At 44.1% G+C, this 13528-nt stretch overlaps 1 protein-coding gene across 2 annotated transcripts in view; it reads right to left on the reverse strand.

The window, feature by feature from the left end:
* Window positions 1-13528, reverse strand: part of PSME4 (proteasome activator subunit 4) — a 139959-nt gene that overhangs the window by 41702 nt on the left and 84729 nt on the right. For both annotated transcript variants that reach the window (XM_088477998.1, XM_088477999.1), the window contains 4 exons: window positions 11619-11675; window positions 10117-10172; window positions 8788-8886; window positions 100-162 (listed from right to left, as the gene is read on the reverse strand). In XM_088477998.1, the coding sequence (XP_088334124.1) occupies window positions 100-162; window positions 8788-8886; window positions 10117-10172; window positions 11619-11675 (275 nt within the window). The remainder of the gene's footprint in view (window positions 1-99; window positions 163-8787; window positions 8887-10116; window positions 10173-11618; window positions 11676-13528) is intronic.

Raw genomic sequence — 13528 nt, forward strand, 5'->3', positions numbered from 1 at the left:
CAGAAAGTATAAATACAAGACCTCTCCTACGGGCAGCAGAAAATGCCGGACGCCTGGATAGTACAGCGCTACAGGTAAGTATCCCAGTCAAAAACTTACCTCATGCTGCAACATGACCCTGTCGATCAAAAGTGCTCGAATGTGTCTCTTCTTCCCTTGGAGCTGAAAGGCAAAAACCCCACAACTTACTACATGTTGAGTCTCCCATATCCAAAATGCTTAGGACCAGGGGTATTTTGGATATCGGTATATTCGGTATTTTGGAATATTTGCATACCATAATGAGATATCTTGGGAATGGGACACAAATCTAAACACAGAATGCATTTATGTTTCCATATACACTTTATACACACAGCCTGCAGGTCATTCTATACAATATTCTCAATAATTTTGTGGCTCAAACAAAATTTGTGTACATACATAAAATACATTTATGTTTCCATATACAGCTTATACACACAGCCTGAAGGTAAGTTTATACAATATTTTTAATACTTTTGTGCCTTAAACAAAGTTTGTACACATTGAGCCATCAAAAAGCAAATTTTTTACTCTCTCAGTCAGGCTAAAAAAAATTCAGTATTTTGGAATATTTAAATATGGGAGACTCAACCTGTATTAGACAATATTTTCTCATGGCGCTCAATCCTAAAGAGTAAATTGTTCTACCTAGTAGCAGGTGTGTGGTGAAGCCCAAAAACTACTTGGTGGAGAAATTAGTGTGTGAACTGGACACTGCACAAGGTGTCACAACGTACAGCCTAACATACACCGCAGAATCAGATATATATATTAGGGATGTGCAGGCTCGGATAGGTTCGAGTTTGCACGTTGAGGTCGGATTTTTCCCTCCAAAAACAGGATTTTGGTACTTACCGATAAATCCCTTTCTCCGATTCCACAGGGGACACTGGAGTTCAAGACAGTGGGGTATAGACGTTGGTAGAGTAGAGCCTGGCACTTTAAATAATTTAGAAGTGTGACTGGCTCCTCCCCCTCTATGCCCCATCAGCCCCAGTTTAAGAACTGAGCCCGAGAGGAGACGGAGGACAACAGGAAAACGAGGAGAAGGAGAAGACCACAGAACGGAACAATACCGACTGAAGGAGAACAGAGGAAACCACTGCAGGGAACACATGCAGTCACACAACTATATAAAGACCCACAACAGGCAGGTACGCCGCGCCGGGCGGGCGTCCAGTGTCCCCTGTGGAATCGGAGAAAGGGATTTATCGGTAAGTACCAAAATCCTGTTTTCTCCTTCATCCACTAGGGGACACTGGAGTTCAAGACAGTGGGGACGTCCCAAAGCCAACCTCCCGGGTGGGAAGCGCGGAGAACATGCCGACCCTTCGGGCAACCGAACAGGGACCGCATAGAACCGGAGGTTCAACGGAAGGCAAGAGCTGAGAATCAAGTGTCGTGAGCCAGGAGACAACCAGAACTCCGTGCGGAACAGACACAGAATACCACAACGTACAGTAATCGAATGGAATAAGCGGCTAGCGAGAAAACACCCTCAGATGAGAAGCATCAGAACACTGTAAACTCAGCTGAAAACAGACCAAGCCAGACTGTTGGGAGCAGAGAACTCCTACCCGAATCCATAGGAGAAGGGCAGTAACCCGAGAAGAAACCTCGAGGAAACCATACCAGATTCGGAAACAGGAAGCTGCCACATTTTGCAGATAGCAGAATACCAGCACTGCTGGACATAACTCATATAGATAGAAGTATAACGATACCAATCTACAAAAACAGAGAGTCCACAGACTCCTCACAAAGAGTATAAGGTAAAAGTCAAGGCCGCACAGTCGCCCTGAACCCTTCTGAAAGTCCAACTACTACAAAGTTGTGAACCAGCGGAAGGATGAGACCATAGAAATCTCCAACGAGTGGAGATCACCCTGGGCATGAGGCCGAGGCGGCTTCGAGAAGATTGAGATTACAATACCTTCCAGAGGGTCAGACCGCAGTACAACCCTTCTGAGAACAGGAATAAACCAGCAACTGAAACCCTGACGCTAAAGAGAAAACAACGGACAACTTCCAACATGATGGAAGTGCATAGGTAGTAGTAACTGCTGGCCTGAACATATCATGAAAACAACCAGGAAGATACCAGTCAGGTACCTGTCAGTATGATAAAAATATCAACAGCTACTGAACAGGAAACCCACCAGGCCCCCTGAGTGGAACATAGTGACTGTCACACTTCTATGTAAAGATGTGCAGTAGCCCAGAGATGTGCTTTGGTCCATAACGCCAACAGATTCTAGTAGAATTGGTTCTCAATGTTGTAACTATGCACCCACACTCCAGAAAAATTCTAAAGTGTAGAGCCAACTGATTAAAAGAGCGGATGGCTGCTAGGAGGCAGTAAGGGAGAAGAACTCTATGTATGTCAGTTTACATGAAATAGGAGCCTCTACCGAGGCATTAGTGGGTAAGCTCTCACCTGTGAGCGACCAGAAGCCCTCTGGCCCGAAATGTAGAATGTCACTGACCTGTTGTATCGCAAAGCAACCCGCCACATTAGGAATAGAGAGTAGCTTCAGTGGGCTAAGACCAATGCCCTACAGCACGTACTTCAGTCTGGAGATGTGCAGTAGAAAATACTGTGGAAACTAGCAGAATGTTAGTGGAGACAAGAAGGTCGTAAAACAGGACTCTATACCTGAGCCTGTTCCATTAGAGACGTGTATCTGAAGATTATACTTATACCCCAAAAACGGTCTGCTAGTTTAAGTATCCTTACATAAATATTTACAATGTGTATTATGCCCACCAATCTAATATAACCCAGGTCTGTCCCTGCCTAAATCGGTAGGTGGCCCTAGGCCTTCAAGATATGAATTGTACCTAAGGGCCCTTTAGACTCATTCTATTGAGATATACGACAATAATATGGAGTATCGGAATCGATACTGAGAAGGGTACCTGTACTTAGACATAGAACTCGTTAGTTATCCCAAGCAAAGAAGGGAGATAGCAGTAGTGATAACCCCAGTAGGGTTAAACAGAAAACAGGTTTTTGTTTCCCAATTATTAGGAAATATACATACAAGGAATGGGCGTCTTACCAGTTTGCTACCAAGTGCATCACTGTAATGATAATAGGTCCCCCGAAACGGGGCGCCATAGATATAGACTAACATGAACCGAGCTATATAAGTATATATCCTTATATACATGTGACATGGCTAGGGTCCATACTAGAAGCAATGCCTTAGGGAATTGTGACTATCACTATGTAAGCTGCAGCACATGACTTTAGATTATAGAGCCACCATATAATATGTATGGATATAGCCTACAGCTTCTGGTAATCCCTGGCGGCTTCCCATGCGTGGTATTATAGGTAACCTAATGCTTGTAGAAGTATAGGCCTCCTACACATATACATGTATATACACACAACCCAATCCCCCGGGAGAGATCGTGTTAAGCGGAGTTATTGTACCATCTACCGCATCAGGAGTCCAGCCTCCAATCGCAGCCTTCTATCAATATGCTAGGTATCAGACATAAAACTGATAACAACAGATCCTACCCCTGCTCTTATGGTAAGGATAAGAAGCGATATCCACATATGCATATGCATACCTACATACAAATTTAGTAGGTGACAATAATATTGTAAAATTAGAACATGAGCAAAAATTAAAGCCATGGAAGGAACTGAGCCCAAGGACAAAATTCACTCCAGCATGTATATGTTCTACTGCAGGGCTAGTATAAAATACAATATACATATTACATATATATATATACACACACACATATACATACGATACACTTGGCTTACCCCCACGCAGGGGGACTGCTCATGTACCGCGTGTGGCCGTCACTCTGCTACTGCGCAGGGGCAGGGTATGTTAGCTGCGTGCTGTCCCAGACTGGTTTCAATCCTGGGACCCTTCTGTTACAGGTGTACTCGCCATAGCAGGTGAGCCATTTTAGCGCCAGATTAACCCATTTTTCGAAGTGGGAATCAAAAAGACCACCTCAGTGCTGTGAGGCAGCAATGCCACGTTACTAACCTCTTCCTGTATGTGCTGCCGAAGGGAACACATGAGAAATAAATAGATGCACATATGCATACCTTCTAAGGTAAGCACAGAAAACTGGTGAAATGTTTTAAGACCAGCCTATAATGTAGTATATGTAGTAATGTAGTATATGTGCTGCCACATATATGCATGGGAAGATACTGCCCCTCTTTAAGGCGAGCCCATGTGAGGCATAAGCCTGGGGATGGGACGCCAAAATGTGCTAACCCTGGGTGAAGGGTATGCTATAACCATAAGTTCTGGCAGCAGCACCAGAACAGTAGAGCTAGTACACCATGAGGCTATGATACTTCACAAGCTAAGATACCAAGCCATTAGATTAAGCTAGGCGCCCTTTGTTATAGAACGAAGGGAAGCCTGCCAAGCGGCGCTGCATTGGCGGGACTGTCTCGTCAACCCCTCGCTTCTAGCTGTGATGCATCGACTGAACTGGCCTCTTTCAGAACCGCCTAACGTGGTGTTATGGTGCAAAAGGGAATTGGGCTAGTTCCCATACAGCTAGCAACCAGCTATGCACTGTAGCTAGCACTAAACTCCTGTCATACAAGGACAGGGCCTCCCCTACCCTTTGCGCTGAAGCACTCCCAGTGTGGTAGGCGTAAGAGACCCACGCTAAAGCACTCCCTGCTGCAGGTAGTGCACTGAGCTATCATGCTTGTGTGCAGTAGTAACTACAGTCCTTAAAAGGGAAACAGGGGGCGCTGTTTGTACATGAATACCGCGCTGTACGTGTGCAAACTGCTACACTCCAGTTAGCACAGCGCTGCTAGCCCCCTTAATAGTATAAAGCGGTGATGCTGTCCTGCTGTGACAGGAGTGTGATGGTCATACAGCACTGCATCGGGGAGCCGCATTGTGCTGGTATAACGTAAGGCTATTAGCCCTATGTTATAGCTAACAGGGAAGCCTGCTCAGCCCAGCCAGGAGCTGCGGGACGCGGCATCCGCGGCATCTCCTCCTGAGATCTAGATGAGGAGCGTTGCTAATTTTTTAAAACCAGCCTAAGCAAAGACAGTGCTGCCTGCACCGGGAGAACATACAAACTCCACACAGCAAGAGCCGTGGAGAGATCCGAGCCCTGCGCTGATACTTATTTGTAGCCAGCCCTATACTCCTATCTCTACTTTTGTGCTAGCAGCACTCCCAGCGTGGGAGGAGGGAGTCGCGTAGGATTGTTGCAGGAGTTAGGAGGCAGCCGCGCTCTTCAGGCGCTGGTCTGCACTGCACCTTTAACCAGCGGCAGGCAGTGGTACAGATGGCGCGGCTATTATGCATGACGCGCCCTTCCCTAAAATCCCGGCTATCAGTGTGTGCGCGCGCGCGTGCACTGTAAGGCTCGCCTCTGCCCACTTACTAGGAAAGAGTGGGCTGGGCGTAATGTAGGGAAGACAACCTTCCTCCCGGCCCTTCTGAACGGGGTGCGGGAGTCATCAGCAGATACATTTATAAGGCTGGGCCGCTCAATAAGGGAAGCCTCTTTACGCGGGTACTCCTTACCAAGGATCGCGCTGCTTGTCAGCGCTGCAACTGCCTCTGTAGAGGGACGCGTCTGGCCTCCTGAAGCCGGCCATTACACCAGATGGCAGGACCTCGCCTGTGCTGCACTATTTAGTGAGCAGCGGTGCGGCGTCTGTCTTACTCACACCTGGCTGCCCCGCTGGTTGGGCTGTTGTGCGCCCGCAATTAGGGCCGCGAAGGGGGCGTGGCTTTGCCCCGAGTGCGGCCGCCATTTTAATAATGGGGGGGCTGCTGCTGCCCGCTCTAGACGCGGCAGGATGCCCTCCCAGGTACCTCTGAGGTCCCTTCCCGGGGGGACTAATGCAGAGTATGTCAGCGCAGCAGCGCTAACGGACCGGCAGACCGCGCTGCTCTCAGATGAGGGCTTAGAGCACGAGCCCGACTCCATCCCCTCGTTAATAGGAGGGGGATGGCTAGGAATAAGTCAGTCAGCAGCTCCGACACTACCACTTTCACTGGCAGGGGGAAGGAGCAGTGTGTGACAGCCATGCAGTGTGCGCTGTCCCTGAGCCCAGCGTTTTGGCCCACCACTCCAGCTAGTCAGGAGTAGTGGGATATACTTACGGACTGCTGCGGCCGGGTTGCTGGGCTGGGGGGCAAATGAGGAAACCCGGACACGAACCGGTTTCAGTTGTGGCGGGTCCTCATGGAGTCCGATGACTCTGTTTAAAGTCCCCCCTCAGGGTCACCGGACACAGACTGCAGTAGCCGTGTGGTGCCCTCCCGGCGGCTCCCACGTAGCAGGCAGACTGCCACAGTAAGCAGCCTGCCTGTCCTCAGTGCTTGTATAAAAGCTTAAAATATAATTATATGAGAAAGGCTGGAGACAGCCTGATGTGCGACCGGCTCTCTCGGGCACATTTTAAAAACTGGGGCTGATGGGGCATAGAGGGGGAGGAGCCAGTCACACTTCTAAATTATTTAAAGTGCCAGGCTCTACTCTACCACCGTCTATACCCCACTGTCTTGAACTCCAGTGTCCCCTAGTGGATGAAGGAGAAAAAACGGAACTCAGAAAGAGGCAAAACGTCATCTTACATGGACGAACATCATCATTCCTGGACTTTTCCAGGAATGATGATGTTCGTCCATGTAAGATGACGTTTTGCCTCTTTCTGAGTTCCGTTTTTTTGGAGGGAAAAATCCGAACTCAACGTGCAAACTCGGACCTATCCGAGCCTGCACATCCCTAATATATATATATATATACACACACACACATTATATATATATATATATATATATATATATATATATATATATCTCTATCTATATCATATATATCTATATATATCTATCTATATCTCAAATGTACTTTATTTTACATAAAAGGTAGATAGAAAAACACAATAAAAATGGATATTTAAAAGACACACTCCATTTTTATTGTGTTTTCTATCTACCTTTTATGTAGAATAACTTACATTTGAGTTATATATATATATATATATACCTGATTCTGCAGTGTATGTTAGGCTGTACATTGTGACACCTTGTGCAGAGTCCAGATCACACAGTAATTTCTCCACCAAGTACTTTTTGGGCCTCACCCCACACCTGCTACTAGGTAGAACAATTTACTCTTTCGGATTGAGCGCTTGCTGTTACAAACATTATATGTTTGTCTTTTATACTGTCTATTTCTAGGTTGAGTGGTGGACCTGACAGTTAGCTGCTCCCATTTATACCCTCACGTCTGGTTTTTGGAGCGCATTGCCTATCTTTGTATTTGTTAATATTTTCTCATGGTCTATTGAGAGGACATTGGATGGTATATCCTGGAGTATACAGTACAGAGTTCAAGCACTTTAAAATTTACCGTCCAAAAGCCCAAGCTCCACCCCCTTCGCACCGCATGGACTGCCTGGTTACTTCAGTTTTGCCTAACAAAGCCCCAACGTATAGGCCAGTGGGCGCTAAGAATAGCGGAAGCTCCGAGGCACCCAAGGGGCAGAGGGGGGAGCAGCTAGATCTTTTTGCCTGTAAACATGAAACGAGTAAGCTCCTGCAACCACACTCTAAACCCCGAGATAATCCATTGATTCCCCCAATGGACAAGAGAAAAAGGATTATATGCCATCGACGTACACATTCTTCTTTATACTGCTCCAACCAATCCCCGGCAGTGATGCACACAGAAAGTGATGCATACAAGATGAATGTGGGACAATAGGAGAAAGTTTCCTGCTCAAAGAATTTTCATCTAAAACAAAAAGGTGAAGAGTGCATTGTAACGCAGATCATGGTGGCAGCTTTGATAGATCAGACATACAGTGCGTGTTATTATGGGATCAAACGTTTAAAACTTGGAGACGGCTGTGTCTCATTGCAAAAGGAAAAGTGTTCCAGAGAATATGTGCAGGGGATGTAGATGGCATCCCAACAGATTGCGGAGAGAAGTATTAGGGTCAGGGGGAGACTTAGGGTTAGGCACTAGGGGGAGGGTTAGGCAACGGGAGGGGAGGGTTAGGGTTATAATACCTATAAAATTGTGTGGGGATTCTGACTGTCGGAATGACGCTGCTTGTATTCTGACCGTCCGCATCCTGACCATCAGGATCCCGTACCCAACCCATGTGCAGCACCACATGAGAAAAGGTCATTGATAGAGCAAGTAGAAGTATGGAGTCACTTTGGATTTGACATATAAATCTTTTTTCAGAGGGGAGATGCAGCTGATCACTGTGGGGGCAGAGCTGTGCCCCTCTTACCATAAGGCCCAGCCATGGTAATGCAATTCTCAGAGAAAGGTTGGATGGGGGTGCAGTTCCCATCGTGCCCAAGTCCCACCCATTTCACTAGAAAGTGGGCAAGATAAGTTAGGGTGTCCTACTCTTTCGAGAGTCCTCGGCATACCAAAAACTTTGGTAGCCCCACAGACGTTTCGGGAGATTATCCCAGTACGGAGTAGAGGACTTAAGGATCAGGTTGTAATTCTGGATTTAGCAGGTGAAGAAAATATATTTCAGATGACCTTGGAGGGAATTAAAGTAAAGATGGGACTGTCCCTTTAGAAGAGCACGGTTCCTTTTTATACCATGTTAAATTTGCATTTTCAAGGCAATGAGCGGTCTCTGCTACAATTATAGAGTACTGAACTAGACATCAGTCCACATGTAGCTGCCATTTTTATACCATGTGCGTGGCTGTACAAGACTCAAGCCAAGATTTCATAACTAATTTCGTAACTAACCCGATTTTCCATCGACTTTTTGACCAGAATAAAACTCTTCCATCTGGAGTCAAACTCATGTTTGTGTGATCCCTGGAATTGCAGAAGGTCGGTAATAATCTAAAAGAGATGACAATGATTAGATGCATGAAGCAATAGGCAATAAAACAAACTGAGTCATGATGAGAGCGATGTTGAAAACTCATGTATAATAATTAAACAGACTACTAGTATGAAGACTTGATAATAAAGCACAACTAACTAGGGACATATCTGGAGCATAACAGGACGACGGTGCATGTTTCTGTACAAATAAGACATATTGAGAATTACATCCAGAATGCGGGGCCCAAACGCACAAGGTAAATGAACAAACCAAGAGCCTCAGATTTCCCCATCTATATGGTAAACAGATAAATGCAAAAATACTGTGAAATAACTCTCACATTTTTAGCGGGTTGGCAAGTCTAGCCCTTTAATATTACTTATATATTTAAAGCTAGCTTATGGCTGGAAAGGAGATATTGCATGTTCAGAACGGGTTATAGCGGATTAGTGGGTTCATGCCGCTTGTGATTGGCTCTTCAGCTCACGACTACACTCCTCTACTGTCTGCCTCCATTTAAAATATTATAAATGAAAAGTACGATTAAAAATAAAAACGATAGCATTCTTCTAATAGGCACAGCATATATAATGGGGTACCCTTACAAGATTCGCTCTGACTTCATCGGCAATAAAGTGGTTTACTAGCAGATCTGGGAACATGGAAGCCACAGAACTTTATGCAAGCTCACGCTTACATGATTATAATGGAAACGATCTTAATGATCGAGGGCATAGAAGGAACTCGGCACAGACACAATATTTCAAACACAAACTTTGGGGAGTTGTTCTGTGAGGCGATATCACAGTATTGCACACACATGCATTGGTCACGAATATTTAGCAAGGAGGAACAGCTATGGTGGGGACACTGAAGTAGAACACCATTACACTAAAGCTGGGTACACACTAAACGATGTGTACCCAGCGCGTTCTCGTCCGCAACGGGACCCGGCATCGGCAAGTGCGTACACACTTGCCAATGCTGGCAGCGACGGAATGATATTGTCCGTCGGACGAGGCATCGCATTCAACTTTGCGGGTACACGCTGGCTGATGTGCCCGATATGTCTACCAATCCTCCAGATAAGACATCATATCGTCTGGTGTGTACCCGACATAAGTCGCGTTTTGCCCATAAAATGTGTCAGTGAGACAGAAAACGTACTGCTGGACAGCTGACCGGGTTACAAGCAATTAGGAGACAACTTTAAAATGACAACATGGGCACAAGTAGATATTTACCTTTATTATTAGAAATAGAGACTTCGTATCATCTTCTGAGTTGTCAAGAATGTAGTCTATTTGGAAATATAGAAACAATATAAAAATGCAAAACTGCTTAAAAATAAACAGTAGAATAATACATAAAGAATGACAGTATGTGTATTTGTTTCAGACTGAGGTATATAGAGGCCGTTCATGTTTGACAGACTAGCCTCAATATTGAAAAGTCTGTAAGCCCTATGTTTGTACTGACCTTGCATATATCTATATATAGAAAAGGCCCACGCTGATCCGCACCTCTATGGGGGAATATTCAAGTATGGGGCACACCAACGGCCACTAGATGGCACCCCACAGAGCAACTCAATTGTTGCTCCGTATGGGCGCGACAATATCCCGTCTTGTTAACAGGCTGCTAACATATATACACATATATATATATATATATATATATATATATATATCTGAAGTTATACAAGACCCATCCCCAAAGTATACAAAAGTTATTTTTCTCCTTTATAATGTAGCCCTTTAATACCATTCTCTAATGAAGCCCAGATAGCTTTCTCAGGTTATGTTGGTTCTGCCATAGTCATAACATAGAAACTGGAAGAGTTTTTAAAACCCTGCCACAGTTATTAAAGAAAGGAGTTTTATTCCCGACTGTCAGCTGTGTTACATCTAGATGACACTATGGCGGAAATGTACATGAACAGTGGCCTCACATTACCACTCCCCATCTCTAGAAATGAAGTAACCGAGTAAAGTGCTGACACTTGTGAGGTGCTGCGGTTCACTACACAGTAAGACTCATTGATCCATCTGTTAAGTGCTCCAATCATCTACACAGCACATCAGCATAGAACCTAAGGGCATGGTTCGGAGTGCACGCATCAGCGACTATTGGCGGTCATCAGTCAGCGGCTTTATCCAAATGCGGATACAAACTCCTTCCCTCGCACACATCCATGCATTCCGAGACACCAGAGTCGACTGCAACAGCGCCTCTGTGTGTACACTTTGTGTAAAGCAGGCGCCGCAGGAGGGTTTAGGCATGTGCATTTGCAAACAAATCGCTCAACTACGTGAACATAAACAGCTATATCAGACCCTTAGGGATATATTTACTAAAGTGAGTTTTTAGAAGTGGAGGTATTGCCCATAGCAATCAGATTCTAGATATTATCTTCTAGAAGGTGATAGTTAAATGTTAAATAGAATCTGATTGGTTGCTATGGGCAACATCTCTCACTTTAGTAAATATACCCCTCAGTGTCGCAGCGTGGTCACCAGGTCCCATGGGATGTTCCTAGTGAATTCATGGGCTGCATACTTACACATAGTGACAGAACGGCTGCCTCCGCTGTGTATTAGTGATTGAAGGATTCTCAAACAACTTTAATATGTGCCCAAAGGTTAAATAAATAATAAAAAAAACACACAAAAAAAAAACAGGCACGCGGTGTGATCATATAAATCGTACAATCAAGACAAAATATAAATGAAAAAAAAACACTTACGCAAGAGTTTCCTGAGTGTTTTTGCAATGGATTCTCTGTAGTTTTCTCTAGAATAATCTATTAATTAGAAGAATTTTTTTTAAATCAAGTGAAAACAGTCAACTTACATCACTTCCCAGCATATCATAAGTTCAGGATTTAAAATATAGAATTAGCAGATATAGGAAAATATACAGTGGCGCTTGAAAGTTTGTGAATCCTTCAGAATTTTCTTTATTTCTTCTGAAATTTGGCCTAAAACTACCTCAGATTTTCACACAAGTCCTAAAAGCAGATAAAGAGAACAGAATCACATAAATGAGACAAAAAAATTAGACATGCACATTTTTTTTTTTTTTTTTTTTTTTTTTTTTTTTTAAGAAAAATGATCCAATAATCACATATCTGTGGGTGGCAAAGTATGTGACCTAGGCTTAGCAGATATTTTGAAGGTGAAGGTATTTTCAATCTATGGGATGACAATCAGGTGTGATTGGACAACCTGTCTTTTTAAAAGAACAGGAATTTAACGAAGTCTAATGTTCACAACACACATTTCTGGAAGTGTATCATGCCACAAACAAAGGAGGATTTCTGAGGACCTCAGAAGAAACATTTTTGATGCTCATCAGGCTGTGAAAGGTTACAAAACCATTTCTAAAGAGTTTGGACTCCACCAATCAACAGTCAGACATATTGTGTACAAATGGAGGAAATTCCAGACCATTACCATCCTCCCCAGGAGTGGTCAACCAACAAAGATCACGCCAAGAGCAAGGTGTCTAATAGTTCGCAAGGTCACAAAGGAACCCAAGAACCTCTAAGCAACTGAAGGCCTTTCTCACATTAGCTAATGTTAATGTTAATGAGACCACCATCAGAAGGACACTGAACAACAATGGTGTGAATGGCAGGATTGCAAGGAGAAAGCCACTGCTCTCCAAAAAGAACATTGCTGCCCGTCTGCAGTTTGCTAAAGATCACCTTGGGCAAGCCAGAAGACAATTGGAACATTGTTTTGTGGACAGATGAGTCCAAAATAGAGCTTTTTGGTTTAAACGAGAAGCGTTATGTTTGAAGAAAGGAGAACACTGCATTCCAGCATAAACACTTCATACCATCTGTGAAAACACGGTGGTGGTATCATGGTTTGGGCCTGTTTTGCTGAATCTGGCCCAGGACAACTTGCCATCATTGATGAGACAATGAATTTTGAATTATACTAGAATATTCTATAGGAAAATGTCAGGACATCTGCCCACGAGCTGCATCTCAAGAGAACGAGGGTCATGTAGTAAGACAACGACCCAAAGCACACAAGTCATTTGACCAAAGAATGTTTAAAGAAGAATACATTTAAAGTTTTGGAATGGCCAACTTAAAATCCTGACCTTACTCCAATTGAAATGTTGTGGAAGGACCTGAAGGGAGCAGTTCATGGGAGGAAACCCACCAACATAACAGAGTTGAAGCTGTTTTGTACGGAGCAATGGGGTAAAATTCCTCCCAGCCGATGTTCAGGACTAATCAACAATTGCCGGAAACGTTTAGAAGCAGTTACTGCTGCACAAGGGGGGTCATACCAGATACTGAAAGCAAAGGTTCACATACTTTTGCCACTCACAGATGTGATATTTGATCATTTTCTTTACTAAAAAAAAAAAAAAAAAAAAATGAGCACATCTAATTATTTTGTCTCATTTGTTTGATTTCATACTCGATCTACTTTTAGGACTTGTATGAAAATCTGAGGTAGTTTTAGGCCAAATTTCAGCAGAAATATAGAAAATTCTGAAGGGTTCACAAACTTTCAAGCACCTCTGTATATATACTACATTTTATAGGCAGTGGGGGAGCAATAAAAATGACCATTGCGAGGGGATGCCTGGAATAACAGAAATTGATTGCTATATACGCCTCTATGTGATCTC

Source organism: Taudactylus pleione, unplaced genomic scaffold (assembly GCF_031769625.1).
Source record: "Taudactylus pleione unplaced genomic scaffold, aTauple2 ptg000206l, whole genome shotgun sequence".
Classification (NCBI taxonomy): domain Eukaryota; kingdom Metazoa; phylum Chordata; class Amphibia; order Anura; family Myobatrachidae; genus Taudactylus; species Taudactylus pleione.